Source organism: Thunnus thynnus, chromosome 3, assembly GCF_963924715.1.
Source record: "Thunnus thynnus chromosome 3, fThuThy2.1, whole genome shotgun sequence".
In the NCBI taxonomy this organism is placed as follows: Eukaryota; Metazoa; Chordata; class Actinopteri; order Scombriformes; family Scombridae; genus Thunnus; species Thunnus thynnus.
Window position 1 is genome coordinate 34805687 of NC_089519.1, and position 22900 is coordinate 34828586.

Genomic DNA, 22900 nt, shown 5'->3' on the forward strand with positions numbered 1-22900 from the left:
CAGCAGTATAATAATCTATGAAGGTGACTCATTCTGGTCACTATTTCCCCTAAAAAATAAAAAAAACAAACAAAAAGCTTCATTTTATACATAGCTGCTTGAAAGTTTGTGAACTCTTTAAAATTTTCTGTATTTTTGTATAAATATGACCTCAAACATGATCAGATATTTATACAAGTCCTAAAACTAGATAAAGTGAATCCAATTAAACAAATGAGACAAAAAAAACATTTTTTAAATCTTTTTCATTTATTTATTGAGGAAAATGATCCAATCTAAGATATTTGTGTGAAGCAAAAGTATGTGAACATTGACTGTAGCCACTGCAAGAGAAGCCTTTAGTTTCCTAGACATTACCCTGTGGTCTGCTGTGGCCTCCTGGACTATTACACACCTGCTCTTGGTGTGATCTTTGTTGGTTTACCACTCCGGGGGAGGGTAACAGTGGTGTTGAATGTATTCAGTTTATATACAGTCTGTCTGACAGTTGACTAGTGGAGTCCAAAGTCTTTAGAAATGGTTTTGTAACCCTCTCCAGCCTGGTGATCATCAGCAACTCTTCTTCTAATGTTCTCAGAAATCTCCTTTGTTTGAGTCATGACACACTTCCACAAACCTTCTTTAAATAAGGCAGGGCCTCCTAGACTCACACTTGATTGTCGTCTTGTTGATTGAAACACTCGACTCTATTTTCCCTTTCAAATGAAATGATAATCCTAGAGGTTCACATTCTTTTGCCACACACACATATGTAACGTTGGATCATTTTCCTCAATTAATTAATGAAAAAGATGAAAAAAATGTTGTTGTTTTTTATCTCATTTGTTTAACTGGGTTCACTTTATCTAATTTTAGGACTTGTGTAAATGTCTGATCACATTTTAGGTCGTATTTATGCAGAAATACAGAAAATTCTAAAGGGTTCACAAACTCTCAAGCAGCACTGTATCCCTCAAAGTTGTCTCTGAGACCAGGTCTGGGATGGTTTGTATCTGTGAAATGAGAAAATTAAAACTTTGACGTAGAGTTAAACCAAACACATTGTTGGAAAGGTCTCGACCTGGAGAGTAACATATGTCAGTATGAAGGTTCTACAGGGCTCCTGCTAAGAAATATTGACCTTTGAACCTTGACCTTGGTGCATGTTTGAAGGCTTATAATTCAGCAACATAAGGGGCTTCAGACATGAGACCAACTGTTATCGAGAGCTCTGGACCTCAGCTACCATGTGAGTAGAGTCAACAACTGGGGAGGTGGTAAAATATGGTTAAAATTAATTTTCACATATTTATCAATTAGATATTTAAAATCTGATTACATACATGTGTTTACTGTCCCCTTAAACTCCTCAGTTTACTCTCAATTAACTATTTACAACTTCCAATTGTAGGAAAAACAGTCATATTTATAAAAAATAAAAATACAATTCCCCAGAGACAAACACTGCATCTGGACCGCTCGATGTGCCACCTGCTGGTTGTCGCTGCGCACTGCAGCTGCTCCTGGTTAAATGATATCACCGCTTTCACTGTAGTCACATCAACTGAAATGAGTCACATAAATAACAGCCGTGCTGCTAACATATAGGTGTTATGTGCTTATTGTTGATCAAAGTGAACCTGACAGAGTTTATTTTTCTGATATAGGCTCATTCATTGTTTATAATGTAGTTAATAAACAAGGTGTAGTAGTCACATTTGATTTTAATTTTTGAACATTACTGTATATGTTGGGTGAGTTACTGCCGCTCATTAGCAAAAATATAGTATATTATTTCTCTGTGGTGACTTGGTTTTAACCATCACCACTGCTAAATAATGTGACGATATGATATGAATGATAAAATGTTCATGTGACCGTGTTGAAAGGAAAAAGCAAGAAGCAGAGCAGCTGCTTTTCTGTTTTAGAAAATGATTATATAGCTTTGTGTTGTTTAAAAAGGCAACAAGGAAAATGAGTCAAGCAGTAAACAACAGAAAAACAATTGAATACCTTTAGATTCATTGTTGTTAATAGAAAAAGTAATTAATTCATGCTTTATTCTGCATGGATAGTAAGCAAAGAGCTGGTTAACAACAGTGAAAACTTATCAGGCTTTGCAGGGTTAAATTTTGGCCGGGTGGAGTTCTTGCTGGAGAGCCAATAGGAAGGCACAATGTCCCGCCTCCTGATTTGCATTTAACGCAACTAGTGCTACTAGTGGGCATTTAATCTCTTACTAGTTCAACTAGTAAACACTTTTAGCCTTACTAGTAGTACTAGTAAGGTCAAAAACACCCTAGTAGTGCAACTAGTGGAGATTTTGGCTCTTACTAGTACGACTCATAAACATTTTGGTATTTGGTCATCTGTTAAATTAATCACAAACTATTTTGATAGTCAATTAATCGTTTTGAGTCATTTTTTAAGAAAAAGTTTCCAAATTCTCAGATTCCAGCTTTTCAAACGTGAATATTATTTTAATATTTTTTTAGTCTTGTGTGACAGTAAATTAAATATCTTTGGGTTGTGGACAAAACGAGACATTTAAAAACATCATCTTGGTCTTTAGGAAACATTAATCAACATTTTTCACCATTTTCTGACATTTTATGAACCAAACAATTAATCAATGAAATAAAACAAAATACTCAACAGATAATGAAAATAATTGTTAGTTGCAGCTCTACTATCATTATTACATTTAAATGTTTACTCTTATCTGATTTAATGTACTTAATTAAATATGTATAATGAATATTTGTAATCATTTCATAGCAAACTACAAGTTGTTATGTTTTAATTTTGTGTCTTTCTAAAATCCAGGCCTCATCACACTTTACACCTGAACTGTCAAATGAATCTGGAGCCATTTCATACAGGTAATCAGACCATAAAATAGCAAAATATGGTTTCCTCTGTTTGAATGGTTATCATTCTAAATACAGTAAGTATTTATTTTTATTAAGTGGACAGATGATGTAGTATGAATCACTACTTATACAATACATTGCATTGTGGTGATGGTTGAGATGATTTCTTTAAACTGTCTTCAGGTCTCACTTGGAGAGAACCAGAGCTTTGAATATCTTGCTGTCAAGTTTGACATTTCAGACCTGCTTCTGATAATGTACCGACCACCTAAATACAACTCTGAATTCATGAGTGATTCTGCAGATCTGCTATCAAATATCTGTATTGATTCCACAGCGTCCACCACAGTTTGTTTTAATGAGTTACTGCAGTTGTTTGACTTGACCCAACATGTTAAGGAGCCAACTCATCAGCACAGACACATACTTGATCTTGTTATTTCCATGGGTACTGATATCAGAGCAAACGCTGTCAATGATGTTACACTGTTGGACCATTAGTGTGTCTTCTTCAGTGCACTCTTGGCTGCTGATCGAGCTATCACCAGAGGTCATGTCAAGAAATGGTACTTCTGCAAAACATCACTGCAGTCTTTTCAAACTCACTTTCTTAGTGCAAAGTATTCCTTGTTGCCTTTAACTTAGAGCAGCAGTTATGATGACCTGGTGCATTGCTTTAATTATCTTCTATTATCAATAATGCTGCACCACTAAGATCTGATCCACTTCCAGCATCCTTTTTTAAATCTGTTTTTATTTTTTCAGCTGACATCTTGTCAATAGTAAACTGTTCCCTCCAGACTGGTATCTTTCCCCATTGCATGAAAATTGCTGCTATTAGACCACTTCTAAAAAAGAATAACCTGGATCCAAATGCACTTAGCCACTAAAGGCCAATCTCCAACCTTTTCAGTCGAGCATTTCCTTAAATGAACACACTGTATTTGTACAGTATGTTTGTTTATATGTGATTTTATGCATATGTATTCATGGATGTTTCTGTTTATTTGCACATTTTTGCTGCTTATTTTTAATGTAAAGCACTTTGAACTGTTTTTGCATGAGATGGTGCTGTACAAATAAATTTGAGTTGAATTAAATATATATTATTTTAAGTAAAGGATCTGAATATTTCTTCCACCACTGCTGTTCTGCGTCATTCAGGTTCACGTGTCCTGGTCCAGGTGTGTTTCAGTGTATGCTGACGAAGCTGGTGTTTACTATGGATCAGGAGGGGGAGTTATTATACAGGACTGTCCAGTGGGATGAGAGCCGCCTCCAGTTAGCTGGCAAGAGACCTGCAGGCCCGCTGTTTGACATCAAGTGTTCTGAGGACGCTGTTTCTAAGCTGCACCTCCCACACTGTGAAATAAAACCTGGTAAGCAAGCAGAGTGTTGAGCTGGAAAAAAAAATTCATTTCCTTTCTTGTATTTTGTTAAAACCTATAATGTGTAGGAAGTGTCTGAAATTAAATATCTTGTGATAATAGATAATAAATTATGCTGGAAGCCACATAAATATAAAAAAAAAAACTAAAATGTCAAAGTCAGTTGCAATACTGTATAAAGTTAAAGATCTTCCAAATCAAGTTTCATTATACATCTTATATTGTTCCCTTATAGTCCCATATATAACTTACTATGTAGAAGTATAAAGAAATTCATATAAAACTAATACAAATCCAATCATACTTCAAAAGAGAGCCACAAGAATTGTAAAAAAAAAAAAAAAAAAAAAACTACTTATAGAGAACCAACAAACTCTGTTTATTAAATTAAAGATTTGGTCGACTTTAAAATGGTTCAAATTATGTATAGAGCAAAAAATCAATTATTACCTGAAAGTATCTAAAATGATTAAAATGAGAAAAAGTCAAGTTGCATGTTTAAAAAACAATTAGTGAAGACTAATGTAAAAAAAATCATATTAAGTCAAAGTGTGAATTTATGGAACAACTGTAGTGAGGAACTGAAAACATGTAGAACACTTAATAAGTTTATTAACAAAAATGAATAATAAAAAATAAAGTAAAAAATGTTCAAAAACAACTTACTGAACAAATATAAATATTGATGATCAGAAAGACACACTGGTATAGAAGGATAGGGTACAGGATATATAAGTTGGTTTTGTTTTGTTTTTTGTTGTTGTTTGATACCTTTTGAGGTCCAGTAGGATGTGTTGTTAAAAGTGATTGCAGACTGAAAAACATTTCTATTTCAAAAAACAAAAAGAAGTTGTTAAAATAACATAGAGTTAGAGCAGTGGAAATAAAATGACTTTGACATGAAATTAATAGTTGATGGTTCTGTGTTTACAGCACCGCTCTGTTTGTCTGTCGTCCACATCAGTGATGATGGAATGAGCTTCCTTGAGCCGCTGGAGATTACAGACACTCATGTGGTTGTGGATGTTCCTCATCTCTCAGCCTTTGGCTTGGTATGGGATATCAAAAGGTTTTTCAGCCCAAATCCTAAACCAATAAGGGGTCAAGTTCTGCTGTTTCACCGACCAGCGTACAAGAAGCAAAGCCCAAAACTCAACGTGTTTCTACTGCCATACAACGTGCCGGTGCCAGAGGTAAAAGCTCTTTCTATAACAGTTTAACATCAGTTCATAATCATTTTAAACTCACAACTTTCATAATTAGCCAAACTAAACTGATTTATCAGTCAAAGACACACTTCCCTCCTCTTAATACTTGTTATCAAAGTTTTTATGCTATTGTAAGAATCCTTCTCTTCAGATACATTTCAGGACAAAATTTTACCGGAAAACTTTAGATTTCAGGTTGTTTTTCTGAGATTTCTCTTTTCACTCACATGGTCTTATGCTGCAAACTCAATCTTCACTTTATTCCACTACAGCAGCATAATGCTGCCACCATGACACAAAAATATTTCTCAGTCTCCCAATATAATGCGAAAATGTTCTTGTTTTAACTTTTCTTTTTTTAAGATGTGACTTTTTAATTTTACAATATAACATCAGTGCCAACAGAAAAATGATCTAGTTAAAACCAGTATTCCCACCTCAACCAAACACAGAAACAAGAGAGTTCAGCCTACATATAAAGTGGTTTGCCTACAGGTAAAGCCAGTAAAAGAGGAAAAATAATAAATAAATGTTTTTTTAAAGGAATACAAAGGCATATCTCTCACATGTAAATCAAAATCATCAGTGTTCCTCCACCTCATCCTTTAATTTATGCATTTATAAAAGAAATGTACATGCCCCACTTGAGGAAAATTCATATGCAGCAACTTACAATAAACTTTACTTTTTATAACAACATGTAACTTTCTCATGTTATTTCACAAAACCTTATTTTCATAACACAATAGATATAAAAAAGATGAAATGATACACTGTTTTATCAGAAACATTTCTTGTTAAAACAGCTGTTGTGGAGGCTCATTGTGAATCAACATCTTTCTCACACACTTAATGTTGGTTTTTCATTTCATTTGTTACTCATCAGTCTGGATGCAGTGTGCAATAATCCACAGCATGCTTGCTGATAGTTTAGTTGCTGATATTAAATAAATACCTCCACTAATCCCTTGTACAGTATATATGTCATAGTATATACTGTAGTTCTTTTGTTGTTTTGTGTTTTGTGTTTAATTATCACCCATCTGTATATACACTGCTTATAAAAGTTATCACACTTTTATTTTTTGCTGTTGTAGCAATTGACCTTTGTGTCTCCATAATTCAACTATGGTAAACTGAAGAGCACTATGTCTTGGGGTAATATAATTGGGGTAATTAAGTCACTGTATAATTGTTCTAATGAAGGTAAAAGGACAACAGGAAAACGCTGAGTATATTGAGGCCCCTTCCTCCTGTGACCTCATTGTGGGCCAAACCTACAATCTGCACTGTTCTGAGGCCCATAAAGTCCTGCCTAAGGTGAGTATGTCCAATTAAAACATACAGAGTTTCTCTATTACTGCTGTAACAGGCTAACACAGTTAATTAAAGTGGTACCCAGAGTGTTATATCACTATGAAAAACGTATAATTTGGTGTCTGCTGGATGTATAAATAAGCTACTGTTTTGAGCCATAAAACAAAAACAGTGAGCTGAAATATGATAAAATGCTCCTTAGAGCAGAACTGCAGAGGCAGGTGATACTCTGTGGTGTCTGAGTGACACCTTTCACATTAGACATTAATTAAATTAAGATGGACCTTGGGTGCCAGTTCAAGCATCATTCGAACAGTTGTTGTCTTGTAATTTTCATACACAAATATTTTATATTGAGCTGCAACTATTTGGATAACTGAATATTTGTCTTTTTTCAAGTAATTAATCCAAACATTCTCTCGTTTTAACTCCTAAATTGTGAATTATTTGTCTGAAAGAGAAGATATTCTGCACATTTCCAGGTCTATATTTATAGTCTGGGGCTCTACTGGAATAACTTTGAATGATTTACAGTTCAGAAAAACTCCATATTTATTTTATACTGGCCCTTTATGCAGCCCCTCAGTACAGCCTCTGTCTGAACTAGGCCGTTTTAGTTCCTGTCTCTTTAAGGCCCCCCTCCCGATGAGACCACTCTGTTCTGATTGGTCAGCTTCAGGAAGCTGCCCCTCGGCATCCGTATATGTTTGAGCCAAAATCCGATCCGAACACATGGAAAAAACCTCAGCAACAATGTTAGCAACCAAGGCTACAGAACGCGCAGCCATTTATGGGCATGTGTGACGATCCAATGCCAAGTTAGAAAAAAAAGTAACGCTTTATTTTCCAAGTCTCTTAATTTTACATTAATTTCCGGTTTACTTTCTGGAGTAATTTCCAGGTATTTAATGATTAATGTTTAGTACCTGTTACACAGCGGATGGTGTAATTTGGTACAAATTATAAGAAAAAACATAAAAAGTGTTGGTTGGTTTAGTTGATAAGTGCTGATCCATTATATTCATTATTCATTATATTTTTAGTTATATAAATTAGACTCTTAATTCTTTAACTGATGGAAAATACTCAGTTTTCAGTGTGTAGTTTTGTGTGTCAAATGATATATTAGCATATATCATATATTGATAAGATTTTTTTAAATGAGACTTTGTTATTGGTTTACAGGGTGCACGATTTGAGTTTAACCATGAAAAAAATTACCACAAAACTTTTGAGATTCGACTGACTCCGAACACAGATGAAGTGACTGTGACAGTCCAAGACCAAGAGAGGAAAGACGTCTGGGAGTATCCTGTTGAATTGCTTGGTAAAGAGGGTATAATACTGTTAATTATTAATTATTAATTCACACATTGGAAAAGTCATGATTGCTTTTATTCAGACCATTCTTCTATTGGTCTGCATTAATTCACAATTCATGTTTTTATTGTAGTGCTTGCTCTATTAAAACTAACTTAGACTCACAGCTCTGTTATTATTGTAGCAGCCATAATGTAAATGCAGTGATCACATTACTAAGCTGGAGCTGTACTTGAAGCAGACACTAAGAGGCATACTGAATACAAAAAGAAGGCTTGGAATTGCAGCTAGTCAGTTTACAGCACTTTTCAAGCTTGGCACTTCTCCTCAGGCAGCATCAACAGGTAAATACTGATGCTGCAAGTTCTTGTGCCTTGAAAAGGGTTACATATTTGTATGCCAATGAGTTTCCCTGCTCCAAATGATATATAAGCAGAACAAATCATATCCTTCACGGCCTTATGTCTTGTCACTTGTTTCAGGTTCATGTTCAACTTCAATATCAGCCTCAAGCTCACCTCCCCCGGCAACCCAGCCCTCAGCCAGTCAACCAACCTGGTTCCCAGTCACAGCTGAAGAAGGAGGTGAGCAGCACTGTGTTGAATGAGAGTTAGATAAAGGACAAAGTGTCTGCAGAACTCCATGGATTTTATTTAAAATTCAAACACACCGCAACAGGTCAAGATCCTGTCTTTTATCTCTGAATATGAAGCATTCTCACTTTATAAAATTGCTGGGAGTTATTTGATTAAAAGTTGATATACAGAATACTGATTAATGCTTTTTTTTACTTTAAATCTTAAGACTGGGGATTTTCTATTTTTGTCTTATTGTCAACAAATCCCATGTGCAGAGCCAAATCAACAATGATCTCATCCTACTAACAAGTATTGTGTGTGTATCCAAAGCCTTATATATCTTATTCCTCTGTGCCATAAATCTCGGTTGTTGTCCAAAAACTATTAAAAACCAGTCAGTGAGCCACACTACTGCACTGGGTGACATTTTCATTCATTATGAAGAATGTGGTCACGTTAGTTTGTTTAGAAATGGCTCCAAAGACTAATAACAGTATCACATTTTCAGTCTCTGGAGAGTAGTTCTGTGTAAGGCAGAAGTTACTGAGTATGTGTAGAAATGCAGTTCTGTTTACAGCTTCACTAGCTGGTTGTGCTACATATTACAACCTCATGACTTTGTACTACATTGTATACTCTCCAGAGAGTGAAAATGTGATAGCTGTTATTAGTCTTTGGAGTCTCTAAACAAACTAACATGACCAAACTCTTCATGATGAAGGAACATGTCACCCAGAAGTCTCGGCACAGAGGAATAAGATGTATCATGCTTTGGATACACACATAATACTTGTAAGTAGATCAGTTCAGTGTTGATTTGCCTCTGCATATGAGATTTGTTGACAATAAGAAAAATATAGAAAATCACCAGCCTTATCCTTTAATCTAATGTATATGCAGTGGAGGAGGACTGTGCTGACACACCAGATCAAATTGTATTAAATATTTGCCATATTAACTTTCTACAACTACAGTTCTGTTTAATTTTGCTCCATGCCAACATAACATCAATATTTCTTTTGTAAAGTTATTGAATTTCCCTTGATGGGATCCATGAAGTTCATCCTTTATCTATGGTTCTGGTTCAGCTTCATCATCAACCTTAAGCTCATCTGACATGTCAACCCAGTCCACAGCCCCACACTGTGTTCACCTACAAAAGTGTTTGCAAAGGTCCATGGAGAATATTTTTTCTACTGACAAGAAAACAAAGAAAGACTTAAAAAATCTACATGCCTTTAGAGAGCTTTTACACTGAACATCGATAATTTCGTCCCCCTTAAAATTCACCTTATAGATTCCTCAAGTGGCAGTAGAGATCTTTGTTGCCGCTCCAACAGGGAAACACTGTCTGAGGAAACACAAAGAGGGAATGTGATGCTAAAATGACTGTAAGCGTGGAAGATATCCACTTGATATGACTAACTCAAACTGCTGAAGCCTCATTTAAGCTTCACATCAACTTTTAAATGACTGTGTGGACACACTGTGGATTTTGGCCTCCATCACTTCCATTGAAAGCACATTTGAAGGGGATCTTTTAACAGCCAGTATGAACAGGAGGAATGATTACAGTGAAGAAAACCTTTTTCACTGTTCATATGGACACCTGACTGACATTAATGCCCACTTCATGCAGTGATTTACCAGGTGTGCCTGGTAATCAGATTTTCAATGAGCACATAGAAACTGACAAATGTGAAAACAGCCTTCTAGTGTCAAACTCTGCACACAGATCATTTTGTACAGTGAAGCGCAAACATTCAACTGTAGGAACAAAAACCTGGCTAACCTCACCCAAGCACAGATTGCTCTGAATGAGAAGCTGGTGCTGCTCTGAGGGAATTTCTTTAAAGTGGTTCATATTTAATTTTTGTAAAAGACAACACATTTTTGAGTGGAGGGGGGCTTAAAGTAAAGGTACCAATATATCAATGTAAAAATACTCCATTACAAGTCCTGTATGAAAAATCCCACTTTAGTAAAAGTACACAAGTATTAGTAGGAAAATGTAAAGTATTACACTGAAGCATCAGTGTTAGAGCAGCATGTTACTGTTGTAGCTGCTGGAGGTGGAGCTAGTTTACACTACTTTATATACAGTTAGCTAGTTTAGTCCAGTGGTTCCCAACCTAGGGCTCGGGCCCCTCCAAAGGGTCAGCAGATCATGAGATGATTAATGGCAGAGGAAAGAAGAAAAAACAAAGTTCTGATACACAAATCTGTTTTCAGTTTTTGGACTTTTTCTCTAATCTTTGATTTTTGCTGAAATATTGGATCATTTGAACATTTATTGAAATGAAAGCATGTGAGAAGTTTAGAGGGAAAAATCACTACTTGGTGGAGCTGTTAACAACTCATAGACATGTGAAATGTGACCCCGACTACACACTGCTTTTTGTAAGACGTCAAAAGACAAAAAGGTTGGAAACCACTGGTTTCATCTTTAACAATGTGTTGTATTTTAAAAGCTTGTTATATTATCCATTGTGTCAAATCTTCATCTGAAAAGTAACTAAAGCTGTCAAATAAATGTAGTGGAGTAGAAAGTACAATATTTCCCTCTGAAATGTAGTGGAGTGGAAGTATAAAGTAGCAAAACATGAAAATACTCAAGTAAAGTACAAGTACCTCAACACTGCACTTAACTACAGTACTTGAATAAATGTACTTAGTTACTTTCCACCGCTGCAAGGCACTGGCTTCATAATTTGAGTTGATTATTGAATAAAAGTCTTTTTTACTGTTTATCTTCCAGGTCTTGACCCAAGGAGGGAAAATCTACAAAGGAGTCTCTCAGGGGACAAAGAGAGGAGGCTGCTCTCTGTTCGGACAGAGTTTATTGACAGAGTGTCCAGTTCTGTTCTAAAAGACCTGCTGGATGCACTTCTGCAACACAGGGTTATCAACAACAGAGAAATGGAGTCGATCCAGATAATGCCCAGCAGAGCAGACAAAGCACGAGAGCTGATTGACACAGTGCTAAAAAAGGGCAATCGGGCTTGTGAAATTCTAATGGATACCTTCTGTGAGGTAGATCCATTTGTTTCTACAATGCTGAAGTTACAATGAAGCAAAAGGAAACTGAGGTGAAATCATGACTTGTGAATACATCTTCAGAGGTTTTGTTTTGAATTTGAGTTTTACCTAAACTCAAAAAACTCAGGATCCAAGACTCAGGTATTGCAAAAGCTAAAACCTGTGCTACATCAACTTCATTGTTGAATAGGAGCAAACCAACAGTCACACAAAGGCAACACTGTCAACTGACTGTTGGGATATTTTTTACTTTTGGACAGAATTTTTTTATTTCCTTCCTGCCTTTTTATCTGTCTCCTAAACCAAGTAAAAGGGACAGCATTGTTCGTCAGTCCATCACTTGATTTTGTCAAGTAAATGTATATATAAATTGTGTATTATGCACTGTATTATACTGTACATATGTATCTGTGTAAATGTATGTGTATGTTAATGTGATATTCTAGTGATTTATGTTTGCATATCAGATTGTAAGTTTAGATCTACATGTTTTAGTGCTGTGATCCAGGAAAACAAAAGGTTGTTCACACACATTACATTTTTCCAATGTTTCAGTGTTTCAATGTGAACAAGAAACAAGCTGTTGATGATGCAAAATAACACCTTTTTCATATTTTCTAAGATATTTTTTATAAGATATTTTTCTATGTATTTGAATTGTTTTAAGATGCAAATATACTGTAAACTTCAATGTAAAAAGTGTCTGTGTGTGTGTGTATGTATAGTTTACATTATATACTGAATATCTCAAAGCTCATCTGTCAGAAATTGTGGGCGAGAATGTGACATGTCTGGATTTTGTGTTTATGCAGTTAGATGTTTTTTCTTTCACTGTTCTGTCATGTTCATTCTATCACTGATCCTTCTAAGGAGGCCTATTGCTGACAGCCTTTACTCAATATTGCATGTTATGTTTTACAAATGTATAGTCCTACAGTCAACAAAAAATGTATGGGAGATAAGTAGCATTATTATATCTTCTAATACATGTTAAAAGCTGGTCCAGTTCTTGCAGCAACTATGTGAGGGTGGGGTGGTTGTCACATTCATTAGATATCGCTCCCTAGAGGGCGCTGTTTAAAAATGTTGGTACTGAAATTTTCAGAATTGGGGTCAGAGGTCACCTACAAGGTCATTTCAGGATTAAGACACTTGACAGTGAGGTAAGAGGACTTTTAGTGTTTCAAATGTCAATATGTAAATATCCTTGGGAAGCCGTCATCACCAAGCTGCCATGCAGCACCGTCCACATATCAGGGCGGCCCCAACCAAGGGCAGCTCCAAATACAGGGGGACATACAGGGTTGGGCGTGTGGAGACATGGGGTTAGGTGGATTCAACAAGTGTGTATGTGTGTGTGGAGTGAGTATGGAAAAAAAAAAAACAAACGAAAAAAAGCACCTGGCGACAGCGGCAAGGGAAAACTCCTCTTTAACAGAAAGAAATATCAAGCAGAACCAGGCTCTAGGTGGGTGGCCATCTGCCTTGACCAATTGGGTTGAGAGAGAAAGAAGGATGGAGGGGGAGAGAGAGACACAGAGAAGCACATTAACAACAGTAATAATAATATTAGAGATATGACTAGTAATAATAATAGCAATAACAGCCAGAGAAGGCATCAAGGCAGGACACCCACAGAACCATGCCACCATACCTGCACAATCCGCGTGGCCGTGGTCCACAGCTCAGATTATGGATTTTCCCGTGAGACGAGAGAGCGCAAAAACTCTGGGGAAGAAGCCAAGTTAGTAACATGCATTAATGGTACATGAATGCATACAGATGGAGAGGAAGAGGAGAAGACAGGATCTCAGTGCATCATGGGAAGTTCCCCAGCAGTCTAGACCTATAGCAGCATAACTAAAGGCTGATCCAAGGTGAGCCTGGTCAGCCCTAACTATAAGCTTTATCAAAAAGGAAAGTTTTAAGCCTACTCTTACTCTTATCCTACATAGAGAGGGTGTCTGCCCTGGACCGAATCTGGAAGATGGTTCCATAGGAGAGGAGCCTGATAGCTGAAGGCTCTGCCTCCCGTTCTACTTCTAGAGACTCTAGGAACTACAAGTAAACCTGCATTCTGGGAGCGCAGAAGATATGATGGTGCCTGACCATTAAGGGCTTTGTGGGTGAGGAGAGGGATTTTAAATTCTGTTCTAGATTTTACAGGAAGCCAATGTAGTGAAGCTAAAATGGGAGAAATATGATCTCTTTCTAGTTTTTGTCAGTACACATGCAGCTGCATTCTGGACCAGCTGGAGAGACTTTAGAGACTTGTTGGGGCAGCCTGATAATGTGGAATTGCAATAATCTAGCCTTGAAGTAACAAATGCATGGACTACTTTTTATGCATCTTTTTGAGACAGGATGTGCCTGATTTTTGCAATATTACATAAGTGAAAAAAGGCAGTCCTTGAAATTGATTTATGTGGGAGTTAAAGGACATATCCTGATCAAAGACAACTCCCAGATTCCTTACGGTGGTGCTGGAGGCCAGGGTAATGCCATCCAGAGTAGCTATATCATTAGATAATGTGTTTCTAAGGTGTTTAGGGCCAAGCACAATAACTTCTGTTTTATCTGAGTTTAGTAGTAGAAAATTGCCGGTTGGTTTCATCTGGCTTCATTGATAAATATAATTGGGTATCATCTGCATAACAATGAAAATTTATGGAGTGTTTCCTAATAATATTACCTAAAGGAAGCATATACAAGGTGAATAGTATTGGTCCAAGGACAGAACCTTGTGGAACTCCGTGTCTAACTTTTGCCTTCATATATATATATATATATATATATATATATATATATATATATATATATATATATATATATATATATATATGTGTGTGTGTGTGTGTGTGTGTGTGTGTGTGTGTGTGTGTGTGTGTGTGTGTATATATATATATATATTTCTGCATCACACATCTCAAAACTCATCTGTCAAAAATTATGGGTGAGAATGTGACATGTCTGGACTCCAGGAAGATCAGCTGTGCTTTAGGTCACAGCTAATGGGGATCCTAACAAATAAACAATAAACAAATGTCTGGATTTTGTGTTTATGCAGTTAGATGTTTTTTCTCTTTCTGTTCTGTCATGGTAGGTATCACTGATCCTTCTAAGAAGGCCCACTGATGTCAGCCTTTAGTCAATATTGCATTTATTTATTTACTATTTATTTATTTATTTTACAGATTTATAGTCTTAAAACAAAAATAGTTTGAGATATGTATCATAATTGTATCTCCAAATACATGTTAAAAGCTGATCCGATCCAAATCCAGAGTTTCAGAATAATATGCACACATCTTTAGACCAAGGATCAATAATTTATTAATTATTAATTAGATAAATATTTTTTTCGTCAATCTACTTTCAGTAACAGTAAAATGCTGCTCTAACACTGATGCTTCACTATTAATAATCTAATGATGTCATATATAATAATATATCAGTCAGAGGGACCAAACCACTACTTTTACTGCAATACTTTAACTACATCAAGCTCATAATACTTATGTACTTTTACTGTAATACTTTAACTACATCAAGCTCATAATACTTATGTACTTTTACTGTAATACTTTAACAACATCAAGCTCATAATACTTATGTACTTTTACTGTAATACTTCAACTACATCAAGCTCATAATACTTATGTACCTTGACTGTAGGACTTCATGCAGGACTTTTACTTGTAATGTACTATTTTTACATTTTTGTATTGGTACTTTTAAGTAAAGGATCAGAGTACTTCTTCCTCCACTGGTATCACGGATCAGTATATACACAATAGAGTGTTGCAGTGTTGTGGACAGCAAAACCTCTTCTTTTACACATCTTTTATTTTGCAGATATAGTCTATCACTTCCTCTGGCTCGCCCAATAATACCAACATGAACTGCATCACTAAATATCACTTAAAGTAAGTTTTACTCTTATTGATACTTTTACTTTATATGAGTATTTCAATTGTATGCTGCTCTTTACTTCTACTCCACTATCATTGATCTTCATTGTAGCCATAATTATTTTAAAATGTGTTTTTATTTCATAACGACATTTCTTCAAATGTAACTTTTATTTCATGTCAATTTTCACAGCAATTATTGTCATGAAAGCTGACATTATGAAAAAGTTTCTTACTGAAAAATGTCTTTACGACATAAACTTTCAGTGGTGGAAAGTAACAAAGTACATTTACTCAAGTACTGTACCCTGCACGGAATAAACAGACATGCTAGATAATGGACAGATATTATGTGATGGTGCTAATTATGTGCTTGAGTGCAGAGTACAGTTGAGCTTTATTAGTATATAAAACTACTGTACATCTTGGTTTGTTCAGAAATGTATTATAGTATTTTATATGTGCAATAATCCAGAGGACTAATGTGACATAGGCTTAAAGGTGATATTGAGATAAAAATGTATTCTTTTACGATTCTGGATTACTTTTTTATCCCAATACATGCAATAAACAATGAGTGAGGGTGAGCTTATCTCTCTAGACAGCTGTCCAATTAACTAAGCCACTCAACAACCACTACAGTCCATAAAAGTCATAAGTCAGTCATAAAGGAGGACAGGGGAAGAGAAGAGAAGGGAAGGGAATTTTAAGTTACTTGTACTTTACTTGAGTATTTCCATTTACTTTATACTTCTACTCTACTACATTTCAGAGGGAAATATTGTACTTTCTACTCCACTACATTTATTTAACAGCTTTACTTACTTTTCAGATTTAAATTTTACATTAAATAACACAATGAGCTCATAAATTACGCTGCATTGTTAAAATTAAACCAGTGGCTTGTGGCCTCTTACAAAACATCAGTGTGTAGTTGTGTCTCCTTGTCATGTTTCAGATGTCAGAGTTGTTAGAAGTTCCACCAAAGAGACATTTCAAATAAATTTTCAAAAACATTTCAAATACATAACTGTTTGAGGCCCAAAGAGGTAAAAGACTGGTTTGGCGGTGGGTCAGTGATGTTGTGGGGAGGCATATCCTTGGAGGGTCGCACAGACCTCCATGTCATAGCCAGACATTGTCGGGAGTGCATACAGGTACATGGGGGCCACACACACCACTGAATCATATTATGAGTTGCCGTGATAAAATTCATGCAAGTTGGATCAGCCTGTGATTTCAATTTTTTACTTTGATTTTTGGTGTGATTTTGAATCCAGCCCTCAGTGGGTTGATGATTTTGGTTTCCACTGACTGTTGTTACGTCATTTTGTTCTCAACAATTTAAACAATGCACATCAGTAAAGATTTTCAACTTGAATAATTCATTCGTCAAGATCTGATGTGTGATTTAAGTGTTAAGTGTGTGATGCAGTGTAATAATACAGTCATGTATTTACTATACGCATCTTATTACAGCCGGTGGATGTATCTCAGCTTAGAGGAAGAAAGCAGATTTCGATTCAGAGGAAGGAAAACAACAAAATTTAAATTATTGAAAGGTTAAATTAAGACAAATTACTTTTAAAATATTGTTATAGCATAAACTACATAATAGTAAATACTATTGTCAGTGTCAGTACTATTGGTCAGTGTTGCTAGGTAAGGTTGCATTCTACTACAGTAGTAATATTAGTAGTAGTAGTAGTAGTGTTTTTGCTGCTGCTATAGGATCTGGCAGAAGAATGACCAAAAAACATAGTGGTGTCATTTTAATGAAAGAGGGAGTCTGTTTTGGGGTTTTTTTGTCGGTCTTAATTAAGTCTAAAACTTGGATTATGATTCTCTGGGCTACACGTAGGCAGATGTGCATGAGGTCGCTTGGATAGGTGTATGTAACTGATTTATCAACCAATCAACTTGCTTGATGTTCAGATCTTCACAACGTGTAGCTGAGATTTGGGAGGTGTGTGTGTCGGCTGTGTGTGAGCCTCTGTGACCTACTGTTACCCATAATACCTTTCTCTGTGTAGGTTCACAGAGACGTTCATGTGTATCTTTGGAGAAGCATAATTCCAATTTTAGTTGCAACATATCTTATTAATCAATTAGTTTACAGCTACTAAATTAACTATTCTGATAATAGATTCATCATTTTGAGTCATTTTTTAAGAAAAAAATTATCTGATTCCAGTTTTTTAGTATTTTTTTAGTCTTGTATGACAGTAAACGAAATATCTTTGGGTTGTGGACAAAACAAGACATTTGAAGACGTCATCTTGGCCTTTGGGAAACATTAATCAACATTTTTCACCATTCTCTGAAATTTTGCGGACATAATAACTAATTGACTAATTGAGAAAATAACCGACAGATTAGTCGATGATGAAAACAATCATTAGTTGAAGCCCTACTATCATCATTCTGTTCAAATGTTGGTAACACTTTATAATACAGCCCGCGTTTTACAGTGTAACTTCCCATCACTTACCATGTAATTTCCCAGAACTTACGATGTAACTTCCTCATATGAATCCGTACATATAAAATATTTTCCGGTTCTTACTGGTACTTAAATGTAGGTACAGCGGAAGAAAATGAAACAACGAGAAACAAGGGAGTAACAATTGGTGTTTTCAAGTGTAACTTCCCAACATTTACCATGTAACTTCCCGGAACTTATGGTGTAATTTTCTGGTATGAATCAGTACGTTACATGTGTATATGTGAACTAAAATCAAATGTTTTTGCTCGTGGTAGTTATGACAATCATTTTTTATGCAAGTGTGTTTGACAGACAAGCTTCATCCACACTCAAGAGATTTATTATGCTTATGTCTCCTACTTCACTGTATGAATTTGAATAGAACAAGTTGAGAAATGGGTCTCTACTTTTGAAAATTGGCTCCTAGCAGCCATGTTGGTCCAGCACTGCAGCAGCTCATAACAGGTAAACTTAGCTCTCTCCAGTGCACAGCTATGAAAGGCTTGTATAGTCATCCGAGGATGAAAAAATAACAATACAGTAATGTAATAATATACATAGTATATCTGTAATTACACAATAATAAGGTACGCAGGAAGTTATGAAAAATGATTTTATTCTTTAATTACACATAAACCACAACATATGTGCTGTTCTCCCAGTCTTCCTCTGTAGGTACAGGCTAGTTACCCTGTAAGTACATGGTAACAACAGGGAGCGGGCTAGATTATGTTCTCCCGTCCTTACTTAGCTGTTTGGTTCTGTTACCTTTCATGTCACAATCTAACAACATGCAACGTGTCATTAACAGCACACCAGACCAACATTTTGAACAGACAATGAGAAAACATTATTGAACATGATTAAATATAATATGTTTCATTTATAACTTCTTAACTATATAAACTACTATTATACAATATAAATATTCTATATAAATTGTACTAACAAAAACTATATATAAAACGATATATAAAACTTAAACAACAAAATAACTCTTAACTAATCTATCAAAATGTAGTTATAAAATGATTGATTTTAATTTAAAAAAAAAAAAACAAGAACAAAACAGGGAACTATGTTTAAATTGTAAATTGTAAAACACAGAGATTGATTTTGTTTTCAGATTTGATTCTGTATGTTTTTCAGGACATACTCATACCTGTGTATGACCCGCTCAGGTGTAGTCAAGTGTTATATTTCTTTCCCATACTTGCTAGGTGTTAAGTAATAAACAGTTCTGTGCTCTAGGTTTAATATACAGTACAAACTATAACTCACTATATATTAAATAAAAAAACAGACATTACTCCCTAAAGTAGAGTAAACTATGCCATCTAAGGTAACATATTCCTTCAGCATTTAATTTAAAACAGCATGGACCATGTGAGTTTACATTCTGGACACAGAAGTAACAGAAGTACAACCTTCTTGCCATGGTCCGCCTAGCATGTTTTTTTTACTAACATTAATCATTTTATAACTACATTTTGATAGATTAGCTAAGATAGATAGATTAATTAAGAGTTATTTTGTTGTTTAAGTTTTATATATAGTTTTTAAGTTTTATATAGTACAATTTATATAGAATATTTATATTGTATAATAGTAGTTTATATAGTTAAGAAGTTATAAATGAAACGTATTATATTTAATCATGTACAATGTTTTCTCATTGTCTGTTCAAAATGTTGGTCTGGTGTGCTGTTAATGACACGTTGCATGTTGTTAGATTGTGACATGAAAGGTAACAGAACCAAACAGCTAAGTAAGGCATTTATCCTCTAAATTTACACTCATATGGTTTCAAATAAATAACTGTTTGAGGCCCAAAGATGTAAAACTGTCCAATATTTCACAAAAAAAGCCCTTATAAATCAGTTCAAACCAGCTCCACCTCGAGCAGCTACACCAATAAAATGCTGCTTATGTAAATTGTTAAATTTATTTAATACATCAGTCACAGCCTGACTGCAAAATTAATTATTTTAGCTGATAATACTTATTAATTTTACTTAAGTAGGATTTTAAATGCAGGACTTTTATTTGTAATTGAGAATTTTTGCAATGGATACTTTTACTTAAGAAAAGTAAGTAAAGCTCAAATACAACAGTTACAATGAAATGATGAAAAATATATTTAATGTTAATGATCAGGTTTTAATCATTTGTTACATTATTTCACATTTTAAAGGTTAATTTATATATTTTACTCAGTTTAGTTTAGATGTTTTTATAAGATTTATTCATAATGTCTCATCAATTTATTTGATATTTTATATTCTGGAGATCATTTTGTGTGTCTTCTTCTCTCCATCAGACTCTCGTCTCTCACTGGATCCAAGAACAAAGCTTCATCAGTCTGCAGATAAAACAGAGGTGAGTGCAGAGCAGTTCACCCTGATACATTTATGGTGAGACACATTTCAGGTGATGGACTCAGCTTTAATGCAGGTGACACGTCTTTGACATACAGGAAGTCAGAGCAAAGATGTGAGAACTGGAGTGATGTGAGTCACTCTGTTGGTCTCAGTGAGGACTCTAGCAGCAGCGTTCCTAAGCTGCAGCTTTCTGATCAACAGTTTACAGACAATTATGAGAGTCAGAAGCAGAACCAGGATCAACTTTTTGGCTGAATCATCTTTCTTTTCTTTTCCTGTGATCCAACAAAACAACACACACACATCTGTGTCATTGTAATGAACAAGTGAGTCTGTGTTTTATGCTGCAGTGCTGTTGTTGGTCTGAATGCAGCCTGAGACACATTATATTTCTCTCACACCATCATTCCACTTCCATATATAATGTTCTTGAGGTAAATACTATATGATCTTCGGATGTTTTTGGTCACTTCATAGCACACATTTGTAAGTTATTATGTCTAGAAAACCTTTTTTTGCCTTTATAAAATTCAGGTCAACTCACCTGTTCCGATGAAAAGACGAAGAGAGAAGAAAACATTTGCTGCAGAGGCTTCACGCAGGTAATCTTATCATGAAATGGCAAAATATTATTTTCACTGTTTTAATTGTGAATAAGCCATCATTATAAATAATAATTTCTTTTTGATTTTTGAATTAGACAAATAATGTAGCATGCAGTGGTGGAAAGTAACTAAGTACATTTACTCAAGTACTGTACTTAAGTACAATTTTGAGGTACTTGTACTTTACTTGAGTATTTCCATGTGATGCTACTTTATACTTCCACTTCACTACATTTCAGAGGGAAATATTGTACTTTCTACTCCACTACATTTATTTGACGGCTTTAGTTACTTTTCAGATGAAGATTTGACACAATGGATAATATAACAAGCTTTTAAAATACAACACATTGTTAAAGATGAAACCAGTGGTTTCCAACCTTTTTGGCTTTTTACTTGAGTACTTTTACTTAAGTAAAGGATCTGAATACTTCTTCCACCACTAGTTTCATATGTATCACTGTTACTTCTTCATTAACCCCCTGTAGACCTGTATACTTGAAAGGTGGCTTTAAAAAGTTTGCAGTTTGCTCCTTTGTTGAGAATGGAGGCTGTGGTTAACTTAAATTCATGGTGGTTATATGGTGGATAAGTCAAACTGCTCCTACAGTGTAGTCAATTTCTCTGCCATCCATCAAGCTCTGTATGTACAAAACAGCCATATTTTTGCTAGAATATGGCTTAATGCACAGCGTTCATCTAAATCTTCTCATAGAACCCTGACAAGCTTGAATGCATTGGTTTTGGCCCACATTAGAGCACCTGCCTCCTGGTCTTCCATTGGTCAGGATACCTGCTCTGTTCTAGCAAAGCAGCAACTAACACGTCTTGAATCGGAAGTACCTTTAAAGTGGCCGCTGACAGACGCTATACTCCAATTGAGTCCCATTCAAAAAGCCTCAACTTCTCTGTAGGATTACTATGTAAAGGTTTTTCAACGAGTCATTCTGGTCTCAATCTCTAAATTCAGGCTCTCTAATAAGTGTGCTGGTGGTCATTTTGGAAATGTCTGCCTGACAGATGTCTTTGATGTCTTTGATGTCTGCCTGACAGATGTGATTGACAGTTGGCTCACCTGCGGCTCTCCCTGGCTTGATAACGATACATGCTGTGTTAGCATAATTTAGCTAAAGTAGCTAACATTTGCCCAAGTGTGCAGCGCTCCATGTTCCCAGTAAGCTAGGGTTAGCTTGGGTCTGAGGTAGTGGGGCGTGTTTCTAGAGCGTGAAAGGCAACACCCCGCACTCCTTATTTGGAAGGTCCTACCTCCAGACAGTAAAGATGGTGCCGAACATAAGCTGCAACTCTGGGCTTCAAACTATGGATTTATTATAAGAACTGGATACTGGACTCAGTCCAATGAGAATCACTCACCTGACGCATGAGCCAAAACTGTTTCTAACTTCTGGGTTGTGTGGCCCACTGAATATGCACAGTAGTGTCTCTCCCACTTGGCCCATAGACTTTAAATTGTGACAATGTTAAGTATTATATATAAATATCATGTATTTGCAGTTTGAGGTGTCCTGTCAACAGTTTTATAGACGTCTTTTATAATGATGGTCTATGGAGAAAATGCTTTTTTTTCTCTCTGTAATACTGTGAGTGGCCACTGGGCAGAATTGGCAGCAAGGCAAAATGTTGTTCAAATTAATGATTTCAAACAAAGTACAGTTAACAAAAGGACATGTTTTGTTTTTAAATGTTTGAAGACATATAATGATTTTGCATACATTTTTCATATGTTTGATACATGTATCAAAAAAATGTTTCTATTGTGATTTGTGATGCTAAATTGTCTAAAGTAATTACTTTC

The 22900-nt window shown here is 35.4% G+C and overlaps 2 protein-coding genes and 1 long non-coding RNA gene across 3 annotated transcripts in view; all 3 read left to right on the forward strand.

Moving 5' to 3' along the window:
- LOC137180244 (uncharacterized) overlaps positions 1-22900 on the forward strand; it is a 132200-nt gene that overhangs the window by 76939 nt on the left and 32361 nt on the right. Inside the window, exons 2-6 of the mRNA XM_067585548.1 lie at positions 2806-2861; positions 4017-4231; positions 5174-5433; positions 6655-6768; positions 7951-8101. Coding sequence (XP_067441649.1) covers positions 2806-2861; positions 4017-4231; positions 5174-5433; positions 6655-6768; positions 7951-8101 — 796 coding nt within the window. The remainder of the gene's footprint in view (positions 1-2805; positions 2862-4016; positions 4232-5173; positions 5434-6654; positions 6769-7950; positions 8102-22900) is intronic.
- The window catches only part of LOC137180243 (uncharacterized), a 142081-nt gene that overhangs the window by 21106 nt on the left and 98075 nt on the right, over positions 1-22900 (forward strand). Inside the window, exon 11 of the mRNA XM_067585546.1 lies at positions 20419-20477. Coding sequence (XP_067441647.1) covers positions 20419-20477 — 59 coding nt within the window. The remainder of the gene's footprint in view (positions 1-20418; positions 20478-22900) is intronic.
- On the forward strand, positions 8157-11442 carry LOC137180258 (uncharacterized). The gene is made up of 3 exons (XR_010927938.1): positions 8157-8429; positions 8568-8669; positions 11422-11442. It is a non-coding gene; the product is annotated as an uncharacterized lncRNA (long non-coding RNA).